The 23,766-nt window shown below is 42.5% G+C and overlaps 1 protein-coding gene across 1 annotated transcript in view; it reads left to right on the forward strand.

Annotated features, from left to right (window-relative positions):
* RP1 (RP1 axonemal microtubule associated) overlaps nucleotides 1–23,766 on the forward strand; it is a 143,335-nt gene that overhangs the window by 78,772 nt on the left and 40,797 nt on the right. The window contains exon 24 of the mRNA XM_038766522.1: nucleotides 7,815–7,978. Coding sequence (XP_038622450.1) covers nucleotides 7,815–7,978 — 164 coding nt within the window. The remainder of the gene's footprint in view (nucleotides 1–7,814; nucleotides 7,979–23,766) is intronic.

The raw sequence follows: 23,766 nt of genomic DNA on the forward strand, positions 1-23,766 counted from the left end.
TATCCAACCTGATTTGCTTGTATCCATCCCAGCGCTTAGTACAGTGCCTGGCACACAGAAAGCGCTAACGAATACCACAGTTATCACAGTTATTAGCTCACTAACGAGTTAGGGTGTGGCTGTAAAGGTCAATTTGTGACCCACAGTCCCAGCCAGACAGGGCATATGAAAAAGCCGTCACTCATCTTGTTGTCCTGTTTGTTTTTCTTTAATAGCTTTTGTTAAGTGCTTACTAATGTCAGGCATTGTACTAAGCACTGATGTGTGCGGTGCCTTACCCTGTTTTCACTTTCGCCTCCCTTTCTCTTGTTCCATATGAAGCTTTTGCTCCAAAAGAAATGGTCTTCTTAACGGCAGTAAGCCATGCTAGCCTAGCCATGGCAACGTCCTCTAAGTTTTTTGCTAGGATACAGCATTGGTTGAGGCTTTAGCTGTGAAATGCATGATTGTAGAAAGAGGACTGCGTAGTAATAATGATGGTATTTGTTAAGCACTTACTATGTGCCAAGCACTGTTCTAAGCACTGGGATAGATACAAGGTTGTCAGTTTATCCCACGTGGGGCTCACAGTCATAATCCCCATTTTGCAGATGAGGTAACTGAGGCACAGAGAAGTTAAGTGATTGGCCCAAAGTCACACAGCTGACAAGTGGCAGAGCCAAGAGTAGAACTCATGACCTCTGACTCTCAAGTCTGTGTTCTTTCCATTAAGCCACGCTGCTTCCCAGGGAGGCAGAGTGGTGGTGGTCTAAGGTACTAAATGAATGTCTAGAGCCAGGTGTTTTTAAATTCTAATACAGTGTCACTTGTCTGAGCTAAGGGAGACAAGCATTTGTAACTGCCTTCAACGAGCAAGAACAGTGCTTGTGCATGCAGAGAAACTAGAGGGGTGCCACTTAAACACGCTGAAGGTTTGCATCTCTGCGTGCCAAGCCAAAATGGGTACATTCAATACAAAAGCCCCTTTAGCAGCCCGTTTTTTTTTTAAATTAGCATGCTGACATATATAAACTGCTGTTGTGAATCCAGTGATAAATAGTAGGGATTGAATTTGCTGGAGAAAATGAGCTGCTGAATATGTGGGCAACATTTTATGAGCATCTAGATAAATGATGGGACACAATAATGCCTGGAAAGGATGCACAGTTGAATGAGAAGCTTCTTAAAGGAATAACAGAACAGGAAAAAATGAACAGGAAAAGAAAATCCCTTGGTTTTGCAGGCAGTTGTGAATGAATTCGTCTTCTAAATTGTAGGACTTTTCATCTCATTGAAGTTTGCCTTTTATGCCCTGAAGGGAGATAAAAGCAGCAGGAGAGAGAGAGCATCTTTACCAAACTCAGAACAAACTGGAAACTTTGAGCTTAGGTGCTTGATAGCCGAAACTTGATTGTGGGCCAGAAATACTGACAGGAGGGTAAGAAATGGCCAGATTGAGACCCCGTTGCACCAGAGGCGTGGTCAGGCAGACATGTCATGGCTAGACATAGTTCATCTGATAAAAAATGATATCCTAGAAATCATGTTGAAGGACTGGGTTGGCGATTACCTCGGAAGGGTCCGACAGGAGAGCTGGTGAATGAGGAGGCGAAGAATGGAATTTTTGTACTGTTTTGGGAGATCATTAGCATGAGATTAATGTGCTGGATGGCCAACAAAGCTAATCATAATGATGACACTTATTCAGCCCTTATTATGTGTCCAGATGCTAGATGGTCAAACCTACTAGGTTTAGGATTTTTGTTGGTTTGTTCTGCACTCCGACAAATACTGAATTACACAAATTTCAGCTTTGAACTGGTCCTCAACCAAACCTTTAGTTCTTACATACATCGTTTTAAATTATATTTTATAAATTACATAATGTCTGTCTCCTCTGGCTAGACTGTAAGTTCTTTACGGGCAGGGAATGTATCTGCTTATTCTGTTGTATAGTACTCTCCCAAGTACTTAGTACAGTGCTCTACACATAGAAAAGCGCTCAATAAATGCCACTGATTGATTGATTGATTGAACGGTGGTAATGAGAAGGAACCCAAGAACTCAGATTGGGAAGAGAGAAAATACAAGACCCAACCTAGGTCCTGGATTCATTTGTTCTCCCAGATATAAAGTTCTGGGAGATGTAGGATGAAAAAACAAAAAAAAGTATTTGTAACAGATCTAAGGAAGCCACATAAGAGCCCTATACATAATTTCAGCCCAGTTAAAAATAAACTGTCTGTGTTCCCCAGAATTGTGATGCTTTTCATTTTAATTTAGATTCAATATGCTTCAGTTAAATGCCGTTCCACAGAAGTTCTTTATTTTAAGTGCTCCGGCTGGGATTTTGGTGAATAGAGAGAGCATCAGTGAGGGCCTCACTTTGTAATATCAAAATTGCTAATGCAAAAAAGAGGAGGAAAAGTTGATTGATTTCAGTGTTGGAAAAGCGTATGTGAGATGACTATGACAGACAAAATTTCATCTACAGCATTTCCCCTAAACTATTCCCTCAGGGTCTCATTTCTTTGGGACAGGATAGCTTCCTGGCAGAGAGGGAGATCAGGGCTAAACCAAGACTCTGGTGAATCTGGGGTCAAGGAAACCCACTGAATCTCCTCCAGGCTAAATTTATCTCTTCTCCTTCTTCCGGGAACCCTCGAGGGCATTCCCCTCCCTCCCCAGGCCACTAGAGCTGTTTGCCCATAGCACCAGGAATGGCAAGGAAAGCTGGTTGACACCCCTCCCCCTGACCCCTCTGAGGGGTCCAGAGTGGGCCCAGGCAGCTGCCCCTGTCACTGGGTCCAGGGAGAAATATAATACAGATTGTGGTATTTAAGTGCTTATTGTGTGCCAAGAACTCTACTATGCCCTGTGGTAAGTTCAGTGTAATCAGCTTGGTTACCAGTCCCCGGCCCACACAGGACTCACGGTCTAAGTAGGAGGGAGAAGAGGTAATGAGTCTCAGATGAGGAAAGTGAGGCACAGAGAAGTGAAGTGACTTGTCCTATTGTTCCACCTCCAATCTAGGAAACAGTAGCTAAAACATAACCGAACTCATTATTCCTGCCTGAGCTCCCAAGACTCAAAGTGCAAGAGTGACCCCAGAGAGCTGGTCTAAAAACAGAGTTCCTCTGTTCCTGGATTAGACAACAACATCAATAATAATAATAATAGCATTTATTAAGCGCTTACTATGTGCAAAGCACTGTTCTAAGCACTGGGGAGGTTACAAGGTGACCAGGTTGTCCCACGTGGGGCTCACGGTCTTAATCCCCATTTTACAGATGAGGTAACTGAGGCCCAGAGAAGTTAAGTGACTTGCCCAAAGTCACACAGCTGACCATTGGTGGTGCTGGGATTTGAACCCATGACCTCTGACTCCAAAGCCCGTGCTCTTTCCATTGAGCCATGCAACAAACCACAGAGGCCAAGTTTTACTGGAGAAATGGTAATCAATCGGTGGTATTTATTGAGCACTTACTGTGAGCAGAGCACTGTAATAAGTGCTTGGCAAAGTACAATACAACTTCTCAATGGGGTGGGGGCGAGGGGTGCCCCATCCCCAGCCAGCTTTTGTCGCCAGGCCCGCTGATCTGGGCAAACAGCTCCAGTGGCCTGGGGTGGGGGTGCCCTCGAGGGTTCCCAGGAGGAGGAGAAAAGATAAATTTAACTTAGGAGAGACCGAGCGGGTTTCCTTGACTCCAGGGTCGCCAGTGTCTTGGTTCAGCCCTCATCTCTCTCTGCCTTCCCACAAGGAGATTACAGTATAAGGAGATTGCACTTTGTACAGAGCTGGAATGACTTCTCCATTAGACTGCAAGCTCCTTGAGGGTAAGGAATGTGTTTTTTGCTTTTAGGGTAGTTGCAGTAGTAGCACTTATTGAGTGCCCACTCGGTGCAGTGCACCATACAGGGCACTTGGGAAGTACAAAAGAAAGAAATGGCACGTTCTCTGCCCACAGGGAGTTTCCACACTATCGGGGACTCTGTAAGGAACTCCATAAAGTGTTCTGCATAGTCGGCCCTCAATAACTGCCGTGGGATGTTTCGACATCCTTCAGGAAGTTATCGGAGATGGCTACAGTCTTCTTGACATTGCTGCGTGGTGGAGTGGTATTTTAACTGCTGACGGGTTTGGGCTGAGGTGAATCACGTCAGTGGGGACAGGCTGAAAGGTTTATACATAGCAGGTCTGTGGCCTGTGAGCGATTGGTTGTTTTCTAGTTTCAAGATGATCTGAAGTCTTCTAAGATGAATTTGCCACATGCAAAGGGCAATAGTCAGAGAGTACACGTCATTCAGACTGAATTCCTTTCTCTCCATAGTCTCTTCAGGAGCACAATTTCCTTTTTATGGGTCTAGGGCGTGCTGGTGAAAGAATTTTATAATGAAAGTTTTATTAAGATGATTAGAGATATTCAAATGACGTGTGTGCCCCATTCCAAAGGATATAAAGATACAATCTGAGAGGACCTTCAATTATGATGGAGGATTTATAGGAATTCTGAGGATTTTACCCCACTTTGAAACTATTACTAATAATAGTAGTGGTATTTGTTTGGCATTTACCATGTGTCAGGCACTCTGCTAAACTCTGGGGTAGGTACATAAACAAATCGACACAGTGCCTGTCCCACTTGGGGTTTGCAATCTTAGGGGGAGGGAGAAAAGGTAATTAACCCCCATTTTACAGAGGAGAAAACTGTGTCATGTCTAAGGTGACACAGCAGGCAACTCTGTACACAGTAAGTGCTCAGTAATTACTGATTGATTGATTGAAGTGACTTAATTTCTCCCTGCCCACTGTACAAACTACTCTGCAGGCCAAGCAAGTATTTTGGCAATTGCAGTGAAATATTTTGGGCAGGGATCAGGCAATCCTGAGAATCCTGGCAGAAGGAGGGGATTTTACACTGGGTTTGGGCGACCCACCTACTTACAGGATTTTTGCGAACTTTCCTCTGAACCTCAGAGTTTAGCACCTCCCAGAACCCCCCCTAGAACTGGGAGACTGCTGGGTTGGATCGCTTCCTGTGTTCAACAACTGTCAGAAATAATGATAAAATATATGTCATCTCAATTCGTCTCTCTTACTAAGCCAGATAGCAGCTCATAGATCTGTTTCCGTTAATGGTTTCTGTTATGCTCTGCTTGTCGGGACCTTTCTGTGCTCCCACCATCATCTCTGCAGGATGCTTCCACCTAATGGCTTCCATGATGCATTTTCTTTCTCTCCTTTCTCTCTGCACCCCATCCCATCTCCGGAACCACTCAACCACCCTGGTTTACTTTTGGCTCATTCCATCTTTCCTCTTAAATTGCCCAGCCTCCTGCCTCACCCCATCTGTCACTGAGTTACTAGATCTTCCCAGACTCTCCCTTTCCAAAGCCTGTCGACCTTTCTCTGTCTTCATGATAATAATAATAATAATAATAATAATAATAATAATTATGGTACTTGTTAAGTGCTTACCATGTGCCAAACACTTTTCTAAGTGCTGGAGAAGATACAAGGTAATTGGGTTGGACACAGTCCCTGTACCACATAGGGCTTACAGTCTTAATGTATATATGCATATATGTTTGTACATATTTATTACTCTATTTATTTTACTTGTACATATCTATTCTATTTATTTTATTTTGTTAATATGTTTTGTTTTGTTCTCTGTCTCCCCCTTCTAAACTGTGAGCCCACTGTTGGGTAGGGACCGTCTCTATGTGTTGCCAACTTGTGCTTCCCAAGCGCTTAGGACAGTGCTCTGCAAACAGTAAGTGCTCAATAAATACGATTGATTGATTGATTAATCTCCATTTTACAGATGAGGTAGCTGAAGTGCTTAGTACAGTGCTCTGCACACAGTAAGCGCTCAATAAATACGATTGATTGATTGATTGATTAATCTCCATTTTACAGATGAGGTAGCTGAAGTGCTTAGTACAGTGCTCTGCACACAGTAAGTGCTCAATAAATACGATTGAATGAACCGCAGAGATGTTAAGTGACTTGCCCAAGGTCACACAGCATACGTGACAGAGCAGGGATTAGAACCCAGGTCTTTCTAACTCCCGGCCCACGCTCTATCCACTAAACTATGCTGCTTCTCCAACGCCATCCCCGGTAGTTTTCCAGAACTGAAGCAGCGTGGCTCAGTGTAAAGAGCCCGGGCTTTGGAGTCAGAGTTCATGGGTTCAAATCCCAGCTCCACCAACTGTCAGCTGTGTGACTTTGGGCAAGTCGCTTAACTTCTCTGTGCCTCAGATACCTCATCTGTAAAATGGGGATTAAGACTGTGAGCCCCCCGTGGGACAACCTGATCACCTTGATACCTCCCCAGTGCTTAGAACAGTGCTTGGCACATAGTAAGCGCTTAATAAATGCTATCATTAACTGGGTTAAAACCTTTAGAAATGCAACAGAGAGGGCTGACCTCTCCACCATTGACCCCATGGCCCGTAATGGTGTTCCCGATCTCCTTTTCCCTCCAGCACGCTGTATCAGCCCAGTTCCCAAGTTGGCTATGCAATCAACAGCTTAATGTTGCCGAGTCAACCGCACAGTACTAACCGCTCCCCATTCAGCCATTCAGTCCGGTGCTGAAAATGGTTGTGAGCCCACCTGTCCCTGTTCTACCTAAAGGGAGCAAAGCTGCCATCCTCACGATGATTCAGCTGCACAAGCGTTTCAGGCCTTCCACATAGGTAGTAGCGACAGTGGCCCAGTGAAAAGAGCCCGGGCTTTGGAGTCAAAGGTCGTGGGTTCAAATCCCAGCCCCGCCAATTGTCAGCTGTGTGACTTTGGGCAAGTCACTTAACTTCTCTGTGCCTCAGTTCCCTCTTCTGTAAAATGGGGATTAAGACTGTGAGCCCCACGTGGGACAACCTGATCACCTTGTATCTCCCCAGCACTTAGAACAGTGCTTTGCACATAGTAAGCACTTAACAAATGCCATTATTATTATTATTACTTGCACTGCTTCCTAAATAAAAAGTCCTTCAGCCCTCCAGATACCGCACTTGGTAGGCCCAATGCAGCGTGGCTTAGTGGAAAGGGCCCGGGCTTGGGAGTTAGAGGTCATGGGTTCTTGTTATCTTGTTATCTACTCCAGCACTTAGCACAGTGGTTGGCATATAGAAGAGAAGCAGCGTGGCTCAGTGGAAAGGGCATGGGATTTGGAGTCAGAGGTCATGGGTTCAAATTCCAGCACCGCCACTTGTCAGCTGTGTGACTTTGGGCAAGTTACTTAGCTTCTCTGTGCCTCAGTTACCTCATCTGTAAAATGGGGATTGACTGTGAGCCCCCTGTGGAACAACCTGATCACCTTGTAACCTCCCCAGCACTTAGAACAGTGCTTTGCACATAGTAAGTGTTTAATAAATGCCATTATTATTATTATTATTATTATTATTATTATTATTATTATATACTAAGTGCTTAGGAAAACAAAGTGCTCAATAAATACAATTGAATGATTGAATGTACCAAGTGCTGGGGTAGATACAAGGAAATTGGGTTGGACACAGTCCCTGTCCCATGTGGGCCTACAGTCTCAATCCCCATTTTACAGATGAAATAACTGAGGCACAGAGAAGCAAAGTGACTTTCCCAGTCACACAGCAGACGTGGTGGAGCTGGGATTAGAACCCATGATCTTCTGACTCCCAGAAGCCATGCTGCTTTTTGTTTATAATATTTTTTTACCTTCTTCCATGCTGCTACCAATTGCACTGTCATTTTCCAAGTGCTTAGTACAGTGCTGCACATGCAGTAAGAGCTTAATAAATATCCTGGATCAATTTATTAACCACATTTTTTTTCCCTTTTTCAGAGGGAGATTGGAAGGTAACTGTAGTGACTGGAGATTTTGAGCAGGCTGGCACCACGGCCACCGTGTCCCTTTATGCCTATGGAGAAAAAAAGGCTTCAGGTCCTATTATTTTGGGATCTGGGAAGCATCAACTGTTTAATCCCAACAGCGCAGACATATTCAAGGTAAAGCATATAGCAACAGAGTTGGATTGCAAAATTAATACAGAAATAAAGCTTGTATAACTTAAAATATGACTGCCATGATTAGAGGAAGACTCTTTGTGTGCAGGAATTGCATTTTTCAGCTTTATTTTATTGTACTTTTCCGAGTGTTTTTTCTCTGTGTACAGTAAGCACGCAATAAATACCATTGATTGATTGATGGCATAGGGATTAAAACTGCCGAAGACTTGGATTACCTGATTTATTTGTTTGCATTGGAATTATCCTTTCAGAAGTAGGTGGTGAGCATGTTGAGCTTCAACATCCCATATTAATTTACAGTATTGATTAAGTATCTACCACGTGTAGTGCAGAGCACTTTATTAAGTAATTGGGAAAGTGCAGTAACTGGGAAAGGCATCAGCCCTGCCCTCAAAGAGTTTACAGGCTGATGGGGGGGGGAAGACATTACAGTCACTGAGTTTCTCACTGGAGGCTCTCTGATGTCCCAGGGCTAGATGCTGAGACTTGCCCCACTGTGTAGGTGATCATGAGCCCCTTTCAGCTCTTTAAAAATGTGGAAACGTAATTATTTCCTTTAGACTCGGCGGCTCTGGTGAATCTTGCATAAGAGAGATGCATCTTCAGTCAATCAATCAGTGGTACTTATTGGGCACTTACTGTGTGAGGAGCATCTTGCTGGGTGCTTCGGGGAGTACGATATAGCAGAGTCGCCCACAAGGAGCTTGCAGTCTCGAGGGGGAGGCAGGCATTAAAATAAACTAAGTATAATGCGCATAAATGCTGTGAAGCTGAGAACGGGGTGAATATCAAGTCCTTAAAGTCTACAGATCCAAATGCATTGGCAATGTGAAAGTGAGAGGGAATAGGGGAAATGGCTCAATCAGTCAATCAATTGAATTTACCTAGTACTTACTGTGTGCACAGCTCTGTACTAAGCACCTCTTGGTGGAGTTGTGATTTTACAAGGCTTTGAAAGTGGGAAGAGAGGAGGTCTGTCGTGTATGAAGGGAGAGGGGGTTTCAGGCCAGAGGGAGAACAAAGGGAAGGGGTCAGCAGCAAGATAGATGAGATCAAGGCATATCGAGTGGATCAGTTGTTGTTAGAGGAGTGAACTGTGTTGGCTGGTTGTAGTAGGAAATCAGCGAGGTAAAGTAGGAGGGGCTGAACTGATCGAATGCTTTAGAGTCAATGGTAAGGAGTTTCCGTTTGATGCAGAGGAAGTTGGGCAACCACTGGAAGGCCTTGAGGAGTACCCCTGCCACCACTTACCCTTAGTGACTTGGCCCCATACTTTACTGATAAAATTGAAACCATCAGATTTGATCTCCCTAAAATCCCCCCATCCTCTCAGTCTTTTCCCTCTTCCTGCTCCCTTTTTTATTCTCCCATCTTTCCCAGCAGTATCTCAAGAAGAGATTTCCCCCATCTCTCAAAATTCACCCCCTTCACCTGCACCTCGGACCCCATCCTTTCACTGTTTATCAAAACACTTGCCCCCTCCCTTTTTCCCTTCCCTGACCCCCATTTTCAACCATTCACTTTTCAGTGATATCATCCCCACTGCCTTCAAACATGCACGTGTCCCCTATCCTCAAAAAATCTTCCCTTAACCCCAAGCATCACTCCCCTTATTGCCCCTTTTCCTGCCTTCCATTCCTCTCCAAACTCTGGAGCAACTGGTCTACCCACCGCGGCCTCCATTCCTCTCTTTTGATTCTCTATAATAGTCTAAATTCTACTCCCTTCAGTCCACGGAAACCTACTCTAGGGTCACCAATGACCTCCTTCTTGCCCAATCCGATGTCCTCTACTTCATCCTAATCCTCTCTGACCTCCCAGCAGTTTTTGACACTGTGGACCACCCCTTTCTCCTTGAAATATTATCTAACATCGACTTGACTGCTTTCCCACTGGAGGTTGACATCCTGGGATCTAATTTCTGATTGTCAAGACTTGGTAGGATGGTGGGGTGGGGAGGAGGTCTGTGTTAGCAGAAAATGAGGGTCTGGAGTAGGATGGGGAGGAGGATTAAGGCCACTGAGAATAGGTTTATTATGCTGGAGCAGAGATAAGTAGAGGTACCATGGGATGGGAGAACTTTGATCTTGTGATTCTTCAGTTTAAGTGCAAAATGGACCAGAGGGACATGAACAGATCTTAGTTAGGGGCCTGATGAACGTGATGTAAAAAAAATATAGTATAATATTATAATATTATATAGTGCCTTTCTATCTTTCCTTTTCTCATTCCCTTTCCCTCTTCTGTCTCTATTCTTTTCTCCCTCTGTTTCTCACATACACAAACAAAATGAAGTACCCTAATGTTAGCTGTTGAACACAGAAGGGAAAAAAGCAAAGTAAAAATGACATCACCTGCCTTTAGTCCCCAAGTTTCATTTCTCAATCTCTTTGCAATTACAGAATAAGCCAGGGAGGCTGGTAACCCTGACACGTCCCCCACCCCTAAAAGAGAAATAAAATTAAACTAGTAGAAGGAGCTGTCATCTCCTGCAGAAAGGGGAAATTGACCTAATAAGTCATGATGTTACTAACCTCAACAATGACCACTCCACCTGAACCAGTGAATGTAATCCCACTAGAAGACCTGAATGAAAAGTTCTGAGAGAAACTATATAAAGCGATCTGTTAAACCATCAAATAGGGAAATGAAAGTCCTTGTGTAACCTTAAGCTCACAGTGTTTCCAGGACCTGAGTTTTAAGCAGATTCAGAAATCGTACCATGTGGATTCAATCTGCTAATCAGCCGCAGCTCTTAAAGTGATTTTCAGTCAAAGGCCATAGGAGAATGAGGGACAGCAGGAGTGTAGGATACCTTTTTGAGTGAATGTGTTGTAACTGTGAGCTGCGAGGATTTGAAATAATCTGACCCCTTGATTTTTAAACTATCAAACTATAGACAGCAGGCATTCTTCATCTTATGAGTTGCATATTGTGACAAGAAAGTCACAGGTGCTTCATTAAGTTTGTGCCCAGCTGGTAACACATTACCCAGTATTGTGAATTCTTTATGTCTGCCTGGAGTCCAAAGGGCCTGAACTCTCATCTGCACATTGGATAACATTCACCACATTCTGGACATACCCCATGGCAGGTAGTTGTAATAAATAGTCTGCTGCAGGATTTTTTTTAATGTCTCTGTAGCTATAATACAAGGGCCTCTGTGCATGACATTTTCAGCAGAATCTCCAGACCATTTATGCTTTTTCTCTGGCCCTTTTTATATAAAAAATAAGGTAGCATTCTCCAAGTAGGTGTCACGTACAGCACTGTGACATTTATCCTGCTCTTTTAGATGATTAATAAAAATATTAAAAATAAGATTGAATCTGCCTTTACTCTTGTAGTGTGGTTTGGTCTGTAATAGAGAGATAATACAAGGTTATCGCAAGGTTGGAGAGTTTTGAGTGTTTTTTTCAAATGCCTTCTCTACTGCGTGATGGCTCTTTATTTGTCACTCTAATAGATCAAGTTCGATTCAGTCTGATATTGCATCTTTATTAATCTTTTAGAAGAGAAGGAAAAGCCCACATCAGGCAATTTGCAGTGATACCAATTTGGAAGGTTTTGCTGTAAACAGCAAAGGTGGAAAAATTATGAATGGGCTGAAAAAGGTTAGGAAATTTAAGTGAAAAATACAACATAATGTGATTCACCTTTGAAAAATGTAAACTAATACATCAAGGGGAAAATAATCAGACACAGAGAGATTCAGGGGGAAAACAGGAACCTAGAAATCAGTATAAGCTGAAACAGACCGAGGATAAACATCAGCTAGTAAATTGGGAAGAGCCTGGAAAGTAAAACTTTTTTAAAAAGGTTAGAGATGAAAGGAATTGATTAGTGGGAAATGATTGCTTCTGCTAAATAGTCTCAGTTTGACCTGGCTTTTAGTATCCAAAAAGTGCAAAGATGAAAGGAAATCATTCAAACTGGAAAAGGAAATTCATCATAGAAACAAAAGCTGGTTTACCCACCCATGGGTCCTTGAAGAATTTGGCAACTAGGCTTTAGAAATTCCCAATCCCAATTGGTTTGGTCTGGAGGGGAATTTGGGTGGGGAGCAGAGAATACTTGGGGTGAGCAGACACGTGCTTTTAACCTATTGAGGATGGAGAGTGGAGAATTCCGGCTGGAGGGGACAGGCCAAGATCCTGAGAACTGCCCATCTTAGCCCCACAGCTCTGTTCTCAGAGCCTAGAGGCCGTGTCCTATACAATGTCAGAGGAAACCACAGACCAATGATGCAATCTTCTAGAACCTTCCACTATTCTGATCCCTTTCCAATAATTCAGAACTTGAGGAACAGAACATTACTAGTTGCAGGAGGCAAAACTTGTTGAAAAATGGAACCTGATCTTCTTAAAGAATCACATCTTCAGTGCTCTCAGCATAATAATAATAATTACAGTATTTGTTAAGCGCTTACTATGTGTCAGCACTGTTCTAAGCACTGGGGTAGATAAAAGGTTATCAGGTTGTCCCACATGGGGCTCACAGTCTTAATCCCTATTTAACAGATGAGGTAACTGAGGGCACAGAGCGGTTAAATGACTTGCCCAAAGTCACATACACAGTGACAAGTGGTGGAGTCAGGATTAGAACCCATGGCCTCTGACTTCCAAGCCCGGGCTCTTTACACTAGCTACACTGTTCCTCTGTAGACAGGATTCCAGGTTTAAAGACCCAGAGGCAGAAGCCTGCCTTAACCCAAGGACAGTAAAACCTCACTATTTCAGATCAAAGGGGAGGAGTCAGGTTTGAATCAGTGAAAAGGAAGTCTACCTTACAGCCTAGGGGTTTGTATTGGTGCGTTTGTGGGTGTGTGTGCATGTGTTTGTGAGCAGTGTGGCTCAGTGGAAAGAGCCTGGGCTTTGGAGTCAGAGGTTATGGGTTCAAATCCCGCTCCGTCAATTGTCAGCTGTGTGACTTTGGGCAAGTCACTTCTCTGTGCCTCAGTTAGCTCATCTGTAAAATGGGGATTAAGACTGTGAGCTCCACGTGGGACATCCTGATCACCTTGTATCCCCCCAGTGCTTAGAACAGTGCTTTGTGCATAGTAAACACTTAACAAATACCATTATTATTATTATTATGTACCTATCTGTAACTTATGTATATTAATGTCCCTCTCTCCCGCTAGGCAGTAAGCTCATTGTGGGCATGGAATGTGTCTACCGACTCTGTTATATAGTTATATCGTACTTTCTCGAGCATTTTGTAAAGTGCACTAAACATAGAAAGTGCTTAGTAAATACAATTGATTGAACTTATCAGTGTCTTTAAATCTGCCTAAAACAACTAGTGGTTCAGGGTTTGTCTCAGAGGAGCAGCGAAAGAACTGCTCACCTGTGCAACTCTAAAACAGCATGCCCTATTGAAAAGAGCATGGACCTGGAATCCAGAAGGACTTGGATTCTAATCCCGGCTCCACCACTTGTCTGCTGTGTGACCTGGGGCAAGTCACTTCATTTCTCTGTGCCTCAGTTACCTCACCTGTTAAATGGGGATTAAGATTGTGAGCCCCATGAGGGACAGGGACTTTGTCCAACCTGATTATGTTGTAGGTATCTACTCAGTGCTTAGAATGGTGCTTGGCACATAGTAAGTGCTTAACAATTGCCATTATTATTGTCATCCCAGCTCTGCAGCTTGTCTGTTGTGTAACCTGGGGCAAGTCACTTCAATTCTCTGTGCCTCAGTTACCTCATCTGCAAAATGAGGATTAAGACTGCCAACCCCATACGGGTCAGGGACTGTGTCCAACCCGATTATCTTGTATCTGCCCCAGCACTTAGTACAGTGTCTGTCACATAGTAAGTACTTAAAAATAGCCATTAACCCCCCCCCCCCAAAACAAAACCTCTTGCACAGAGCAGATCTTCTTTGAGCAGCCCTCTGAAAGGAAAAGTCTACCTTCCTTGTAACTGAGCATAGAAAGCTGCAGGGTGAAAGAGCAGGCTGCCAGAGTTGACTTGGTCACTGCTTGCCTAGACTAGCACCTCCCTGGCTAAAATAATCAAATAGGACAGTTCATTTCCCCTCTGCATGCAGACAGAAGTAGCTGGCACCCGCCTATCCACATCACAGAGAATGAAGACGATTATGTCTTTATAAACAGAACAGCTCTTTATTACCCTAAACATTGAATTGATACTTCTACATTCTGTCTTTAATTTTTCTTTCAAACTCTACTGAGTTTAAGTGATAGAACCTGCCTAAAAGGTGACTCATCAGTGGAGAGTCAAAAAACAGTAATGAACATTCATTAATGCCTATGAAGGCCTTACCTAATAATGGATGATAATTCTTCATAATAGGAATCTCTGATTCCTTGTGCTTAGACAAAATTAATGGTGAACTTGAGTGTAGGAGAACAGTAATTATTTGGGCTGGTACCTAAGAACCATTTGATTGTACATAGTAGTATATACGGGAAAAGAAGAGGCCTCAGGATTAGGAAAGAATAAAATTCAATGTATACTTTTTGTATCATTAAGAAGCAATATTTTATATGGTGTAATAGCAGTTTTATAAAGCCAAGTAATGAGAATGAGCATGGAGACCAAGAAATTAAAGATAGTTGCAAAGAGAAGCAGCATGGCTCGTTGGAAAGAGCACGGGCTATGGAGTCAGAGATCATGGGTTCAAATCCCAGCTCTGCCAGTTGTCAGCTGTGTGACTTTGGGCATGTCACTTAACTTCCCTGGGCCTCAGTTCCCTCATCTGGAAAATGGGGATTAAGATTGTGAGCCCCACGTGGGACAACCTGATCACCTTGTATCCCCCAGCACTTAGAACAGTGCTTTACACATAATAAGCGCTTAACAAATACCATTATTATTATTATTATTATTAAAGAGGGTCACCAGTTCAAATTCCCACCCACATACAATTACCAGAATTCAGATTCAGTTCCCACAGGGTTATTATGGATCAACAATGTAAATGACTACGATTTCTTAAGCACAGTTTGGTAAAGGGATGGACTGCACAGAAATATGGACTTTAAGCCTAGAGACCATGGCAGCCAACACGACGACCCAGTGGGCATTCATTCATCCATTAAATCATATTTACTGAGTGCTTACTGTGTGCAGAGCACTATACTAAGCCTTGGAAAGTAGCAAAGCAACCTGCCAATTAATAGGATTTATTAATCATCTATTGTTTGCAGTACACTTCATTAGCAAAAGACTGCATTCCTGTCCTCTGGGAGCTGACAGTAACAATGAGGGGTTCCAATCTATATGGAGAGGGGTCACGATTCTTGAGCAAAACTTTCATGAAGACTGCGATACCAAAGTCAGGCTCAGAAACAAAGGGAGGCCTGCATGGGGCAAACCCTGTCATACGGCCAGAATTTGTTCGAATTGGAAAGCAAAGTGGAAGGGAGGATCAGTCACACACTGTCTTTCAGCCACCATCACACACAGCTAATGACATTAAGGTTGATTCCAAGCACTGCTTAACCCAGCAGAGCCCAAAAAGAGATGCGCTCCCACTAACCCCTTGTAAACTATTTGTACCTAGTGCAGGAAGGCCACACAGCGCACTCTGAATGTCAGGAATAAAATACCTTTCCTTGCGTTCTCCTCTCCACCTAACCAGAAAGTCAATCCACAGGGTTAAAGATTAATCTCTCTGAGTGGGACTGTCAGGTACAATGCTCATCATCATTTCTCAAAGCTGTGTGTTTTCCCATGCAACAGGTTCTCACTAGGATGAGACAGGCTGGCCTAGTGAGAGAGAGTGGGGCCTCATGGAAAAATCACAGGTCTGGGAATCAGAGGACCTGGGTTCCAATCCTGACTCTGCCACTTGCCTGCTGTATGACCTTGCATAAGTCACCTAATTTCTCTGCATTAGTTTCCTCATCTGTAAAATGGGGATTCAATACCTGTTCTCCCTCTTACTAGACTGTGAGCCCAATGGGGGTCAGAGACTCTGTCCAACTTGATTATTTTGTACCTACCACAATGTTTAGTACAGTGCTTAGCACGAATAGTGTTGAACAAATACCATACATTATTATTATAGTAATTATCTAAAGTCACAGGCTGATTTAGGACAGAAAACCCACAGCATGGCAAACACGTTACCCAGGCTTCCTTCTTAACACAGAATTATATCTCTCTCTTTGGAAGCATACTAAGAATGTTTCCTTTTCCTTAGGTGGGAAAAGGAAAATAACGTTACCTTTTGAGAGTGAGAGCGTTTCATCTGCATTATAACGCCCGAAAGAAACTGACATTCGTTTGACAGTATTCCAGTTAGCAAGCTGAAGCATTTTAGTAAGTCAGTACCACTGAGAGACCAACAAGATATCTGATCTGACAGGGAAATAGATTGGTGAAACCCCAAACCACAAAAATAAAAGTAATAAACAGGCTAAATATGTTGTGTGTGTGCGTATATGTGCCCTTTCAATATACCATGAACCCCTGACACCATTAAAATCTGTTCCTTAGTTCTGGAAAGGAATGAACATGATTTTTATTTGGCACCATTGAAACCTGAATTATTTTGAAACGTGGAAAGACTGCTAATCACACTTAAATGAAAATTAACAATGAACTATATTTTTGTGAAGACATTTCTTTTAATGAGGCCCTCGGCGATTTTTAAAAATGGTTAAAGTCGATTACTTTGATTATTGCCAGAGTTTGCTATGTACATTAACATTGTAATGTCCCACCCAGTGAATTACGGGAAAACTTATTGGTTCAGAAAGATCCGCTGTGAGTTGTAAGAGGGAGAAATTGGGAATGCTAGATGGCTCTCAACTGGTAGTTGATCAAACAATCAGTTGTATTTATTGAACACTTACTGTGTGCAGAGCACTATACTAAGCGTTTGGGAGAGTGCAGTATAACAGAGTTGATAGACATGTTCCCTTCTCAGAAGGAGTTTATGGTCTAGAGATGATGCTGGGTGGGCAAGGTGGGCAAATAAGGAGCGAGACCCTTTGCCAGCTTCTGCCCACTCTGTTCTCAGCCTGGATGGGCTTTCACAATGTCTTTTGGACTAAACCTTTGTACCTCTCATTAATAGTGAGGCCCAGGGAGCTTGGAAACTAACTGTCCGTATTTGCTCATCATCAGTGGTAATGGCCAATGGTAAATTTCTCCCGTTGGGTTGGGAGAGAGGAACCTTGACCTTCAGCCTCTTCCTCATCTCTCAAGCCAAGAAGGAGCTTGGGGCCGATGGAGGACCAGCCTTTTTGTCTGACTTTGGCTCTTATCAGGGCAGGAGTTTCTCCTTTGTGGGCAGAAGCAATGTGGTCTGATGGACAGAACACAGGCCTGGGAGTAAGAAGGACTCGGGTTTTAATCCTGGCTCTGCCACTGTGTGACCTCAGCCGTGCCTCAGTTACCTCATCTGTAAAATGGAGATTAAGACTGTCAGCCCCATATGGGATATGGACTATGTCCAACTTGATTAGCTTGTATCAACCCCATAGCTTAATACAGTGTGTGGTACCTAGTGCTTAACAAATGCCATTAAAAAATAAGAAGACGGGAAAACCCAGCTATCAGGCTGGGGAAGTGAGCCATGGGGCTGAGGCCCTGCAGATGTGAGGGGGAGAGTTATGGCTCATCAGCCCCCCAAAGGGGACACTGAAGAAGCTGTAGTGGTGGATGTGTGTTGAGTGGCAACACACATGTGTTGCTGGTGAAGAGGAGTGCAGTTATGGGGGGGATTTATAGATCTGTCTATAAATCCTCAGCCACAGCCTCTTCTCACCCTCCTCAAAATTGTCAGCAGCCACCATCAACCAACACCTCCTCTTCCTTCCTGAAGAGAGAGTGCAATTCCCTTCAGCCCTAGAATGTTCCCTACCCTGCACACCTGGGAGGTTTGATGACCAGACATAGCAACTGTGAAGGTGACCTTGACAGGAATTTTATATTTTGGATTTGGCTTCTGCAAGGAATTCTCTGAATGATGAATTAAAAGTGAACATTTTTCTATTTAATATGTTCACCTTTCCTATTTACGGCATTGTAAGTATACATCTAGGTATGTAGATGCATACATATATAGATAAGCTGGCATTTATGTGTGTTGTGGTAGAGGATTTCCCACTCTAAGCTATCTGCTCTTTAAATAAGAATTCATTTCTTGAGTAGGTAAGGAGTCATTCTCATACAGTGTTTAGAACAGTGCTTAGCACATAGTAAGCAACTTAATAAATGCCATTATTATTATACAGATACTTTAAAATTTAGAAACCTTCAGCAGCTCCTGCTTGGCAGAGCCTGGTTACCAGGAAGGTGCAGTCTCTCAGGTACCAGAGTCCAAAACACATCGAGCTGCTTTATAGATTGGTCTTGACATCTTGAATTGCACTCAGGAGGAAATACGTAGCCAATTCAGACTAAATAGCACAAGTAGAATATGTTCCATCTGGTTTCTGAGACACAAAAGGATTTCTGCCTGCCGAACCACCTCTGGTTGACCTTCATCCATGATCTTAATTGGAACCCTTGACATCTTAGGAATGACCATTTTATAAATGCATTAGAATGCAATCTTTGCCTTGTATTCAATTGCAAGACTTTTTTGGAAGTTTCTCTAGAACCAATCCATAAATGAGCACAAACACAACACACAGAAGCCTACATACAATTTATTAATTTTTTAGAGGATTAAATCTGCATGGAGTGGCTTGGCAATAGCTGGAGAAAAAGGTTAATTGTGTCAAAGTTTTACTTATAACAAAATTTGCATATGCCACCCAGCCATTATGGGCTTAGTACAGTGCTCTGCACACAGTAAGTGCTCAATAAATACGATTGAATGAATTAACTCACACCTAGATTCCCCCTCCCATCCCTCACCCCCCCAACCTCCTCCGCACTCATGTTCACACATCTTGTCCTCTTACATGCACTCACCTGTCATACTTTTAAGAGATGCTGCAGCCCGGCTGATAATTTTTTTTATGTTTGACCTTTCCTTTGTCATTATCCCTATTTTTCTTTGATTTATGCCCAAATTAGAATTTCACTGGCAGAAAGTAAAGTCTAAGATAATAACAAAACATTTTGTTACTTGGAAAGCACTTATAATGTTCCAAGCACTCTTCCAAGAACTGAGGTAGATACAAATTAATCAGGTTGGGCACAATCCCTGTCCCCCATGGGGTTCACAGTTTTAATCCTCATTTTACAAATGAGGTAACTGAATCCCAGAGAAGTTAAGTGACTTGCCCAAGGTCACATGGCAGACACATGGCGGAGCCAGGATTAGATCTACTCGTCTGTGTAAATGCAATGTAGACAGCCGAGTGGGGAGTGGAATATGGTTTGAGGAAATATACTGGAGGAATAGATATAGTTTGGCAATATTTTTCTAAATTGCAGAACATTTCACTCTCACTGTTCTTGCACATCTTATTCTAACTTGGTCAGCAGGTGCAGCAGGTTTTTAGTGGGGGTCAAATTTCTCTGACACAAATCAAATTAAAGGGGACTCCAGCTCCATAATTTGTGAAAAATGTTTTGAGGCTCATGTGATGCTTTGATATGTACAGCATCAGATAATTTAGAGGGCATGGGCTGGGGTAAAGTGAATCATAGTTCAAGCATAAAAGGGAAGCGTTAGGCATTTGAATCCTAATTCGCACAGGATTGTCTCAAATGAGTTCCTAGCGCAAAAAGCATCAGTGCATCAAATGCTCCTCATGGATTTTATTGACATAACCTTTCTCTCATTTTTTTGGACTTAGACTTTGTGCTGCTTGACATCAATTTGGATGACAGAAAAAGAAATCTAGACACTTTTTGTGTCACTTTGTCTTGGGTGACTCATGTCACGTCAACAGTTCCTAGTGCACTGCTGAAAATGCAGCTCTTAAGTGCTTAACCCTGCGTTATTCTTTCTAGGCTGTTGCCTTCAGCAGGCCTCAGTAAACATCTCTGGCCCACAACTAAGTACTCTTATTTCAGGCTCATAATTTATTCTGTGAAACATCATGACTGTACTTTATTGTGCAAGTGTCCGTCAGCATTTACAGAAACAGTTAACCTTTGCGAGGAATGCAAATAAAAATAGATGAGCATGGTAAAACTGGGCCAGTGAAGGCAAATAAATAACCCAACTAGTTGAAAAGACAGTCAGTCTATTTATGTTCTGAAACGCAAGGGAAAGTAAATGACATTCAGCCGTGGTGGAAGATGCTTTAAATTTGATTTGTTTTTTTTAAATGAGTTTAATAATTTTCTTTTAAAAGTAATCATCCTATCAGTGGTATTTACTGAGCACCTATGTGGTGCAGAACCTTACTAAGGACATGGGAGAATGCAATACAGTAGGTAGACACAATCCCTGCTTTCAAGGATCTTTTATCTAGCTGGACAAACAGAAATTAAAATAAATTATAAGAAATATTACTTAGTTCTGTGACAATTACTAATAGCAAAGGAGCTTTCCAGATTTTAGAACTATACCTGTTCACAGACCCATCTCATCTCTAATCCAGTGAGAGAGAGCACCTCTTAAGAAAATTGTGCAAGATCGTTAATTCAAGGAGAAAACCCAGCTGATTTTTTAATTTCTGAGATAATCTCTCTTTGTCACTGTCGATAATAATAATAATAATGATAGTTGTCTTTGTTAAGCGCTTACTGTGTCGCAGACACTGTACTGAGCACAGGGGTGGATACAAGCAAATCAGGTTGGGCACAGTTCCTGTCCCACAGTGGGCTCACAGTCTTAATCCCCATTTTACTGATGAGGCAACTGAGGCACAGAGAAATGAAGTGATCTGTCCCAGGTCACACAGTAGACAAGTGGCAGAGCTGGCATCAGAACCCATGACCTTCTGACTCTCTTGCCTGTGCCCTAACCACTATGCCATACATCATCACAATGGGCCAGATCGTTCCAGATGAGTAAACATACTAAATTTGGTTCTTCTGTGTGCTCTATTAAGTGTCAGTCTCAGTTGCAGGCTCTCTAAGGGGCCTAAAAGTTCATGGGCCCCTAAATGTGCAAAGATGAACCCATACCAGAAAGCTAAGTCTCACATGCCATCAGTCTAGGAGTCCTGTAGCATTCTAGTCAACCTGGTCTTAAAACCCTCCACAAAAAGTCTCTCCTGACCTGGATGGCAGCTCCCTCCCCAGATCACGACAGTTTCAGTTGTAGGGAGAGATAAAGAGAGTTCCTTCCTGTGTGCACGGATTTGTCTCACACAGGGCCTGTCTCTGTTGGTGAGCCCGCTTTTTGGTAACCCAATCTTCACAAAGCTTTGCTCATGGAGACCCGTCCCTCTTCTGTTGCTGCCTTGTGGATTTTTGAATAATTTGAAAATGAAGAAAGACTCTTAGAAAATTGATTTTTTTAAGGGATAATCTGATTCTCTATCTGTTTGAAAGACACACAGGCTTTCCAAAACCTACCTTTCCTCCCCCAACCTCTGTTCCACCTCAGCCTCACTCTTTTTGAATCCAATTAATCCTTTCCTGTGTTGTCCTGATGGAATATTTCAGATTATTTCATTTTAGGTGATCAATATGCTTTGATATTCCAATTTATTTTCCTAGATTTGTGCTATGGAATGCATTCTTTGCAGAACCCAGACAAAAAAAAAAAAAGATTAGTTGCAGGTATTTATCCTGCCAAACTGCATACTGTGGAATGTGCTTGGATTCAGCATTCAGTTCCAATTAATTTTTGCCATATCTCCCATTACTATTCCCATTTGAGTTGACAGATGATATTTCCACTCTGTTCCTTTGGAACCACGCAAATGCTGAAAATTACCATCTGGTTTATTAGCTATTATCACCAAGCAAACTTGATCAGTAGATTATTGTGCTCCGTGCATGAAAGATACCTTCTTTAGCAACCAGCCCAATTCTCATATATCATTTCATTTTCCGTGTTACAGTAGCTTTCACATCATGTGAATTGCTTGTGTCTGCTTTTTTATAATTGCGTTTATAACAATATGATATAAATATATTATATAGAGGGAGAGGTTCTGCCATAGAAGTACAGTTCTCTGCACATAGTAAGAGCTCAATAAATTCCACTGATTGATGGATAATGGATTTGCCCCTTACAGGGCCTATCTCTGCTTCAGGGCCTTTCTCTTGGCAGCCCTATCTCCACAAACCCTTTGCTCCTGTTTCTTGCCTGCCAGGCTGGTCTAACCGCAACTCTGGTCTCCCAACACTCTGCTGCTAGGCTGCACTGTTTGAGACTTTGTTTCACTGTGTCTTTAAAGTCATTTATTTTACCCTCCTGGCAAGCAGTCCACTCTCTCTAAGGGCACCAACGTATTGTGATCATAAGGCATAATGCAGAAGAACTGTGGTCACAGTGTTGAGTTTCTACTCTCTTGCACTCCACAATTTGTACTCTTATCTTTTCACACATTGCAAGCAGAGCCTGACTATCATTTCAGAGCAACCTGGGAAATTCTTGCTCCACCAGGTATTCAAGTGGAATGTCAGTAGAAATGGCACTGAGGGGCAGGACAAGAAAAGGACTTATTCTATCATATAAAATATAAATTTCTTTGGGGCAAACTGCTTATCTCTAAGAAGAGGGTTGAAGAAAACTTGAGTCCAGAGTAGTCAAATCCTGATCACCTTACCACTCCCCATGATTATGATTGGAAAGAAAAAAATTATAAACTATTTGGTCACCTGATTATTTTGATGGGTTTAGTATACTCTTGATGGTGTTATGTCTTCCAAATTTCATATCTTCTGAATCTCAGGAAAATGTTTGGTGGGGCGGGGTGGGAGGGGGGGGGTTGGCGTGTTTCTCTGGCATTAAGTACTGGACTGAACAATCTTCCACCCGCTATTTTGTTTATTACTGTTTTATAACCAAACTGTGGTTAATCCAGGAGCTCCAGAGGGGATCGGATAATTTCAGTGCATTGCTTGAATTCTTAATTTTACTGACCAAACCGCCTTGACCAAAACGCTACTTGTCTGGGGGATTTGAACTCATCCAACACAATTATCCCCTCAAGGGGGATGCAACAAATAATTAACATTTTAAGTTCAAGTAAGTGGCTGGAATGAACAAGCCCTGAAGAAATAAGATCCTGTGGTGATAGAAATGTTAGTAGAAGGAACAAGTTGAAGAAAGAAAGACAAAACAAACATATAAGGCAGAAGGAATTTTTCCTAAATATGGTCCATAGGTTCTCAAAAATTTTCCAGAAGGTCTGGATGGAATTTTCAAGGAAAAATAAATCTCTTGGTAACTGTCCTCAGAACCAATAAATTATTAATACTGTTTTCCCATACAAATTAAGAATAGCATCCTCCAGGATCATAGGATCATTCATTCATTCAGTTGTATTTATTGAGCACTTACTGTGTGCAGAGTACTGTACTAAGCGCTTGGGAAGTACACGTTGGCAACATATAGAGACGGTCCCTTCCCAACAGTGGCTCACAGTCTAGAATGGGTTGTAGAGGGTCCAAACTTCAGTAGCAGTTGAAGTAGTAATGGTATTTACTATTCTATTTATTTTGTCAATGAGGTGCATTTAGCTTTACTTCTATTTATTCTGATGACTTGACACCTGTCCACATGTTTTGTTTTGTTGTCTGTCTCCCCCTTCTAGACTGTGAGCCCGTTGTTGGGTAGGGACTGTCTCTATATGTTGCCAACTTGTACTACCCAAGGGCTTAGTACAGTGCCCTGCACACAGTAAGCGCTCAATAAATATGATTGAATAAATGAATGAATTTATTGGTAGCCTACTAAGTGCAATTCACAACACAAGTGAA

Source organism: Tachyglossus aculeatus, chromosome 25, assembly GCF_015852505.1.
Source record: "Tachyglossus aculeatus isolate mTacAcu1 chromosome 25, mTacAcu1.pri, whole genome shotgun sequence".
Taxonomy (NCBI): domain Eukaryota; kingdom Metazoa; phylum Chordata; class Mammalia; order Monotremata; family Tachyglossidae; genus Tachyglossus; species Tachyglossus aculeatus.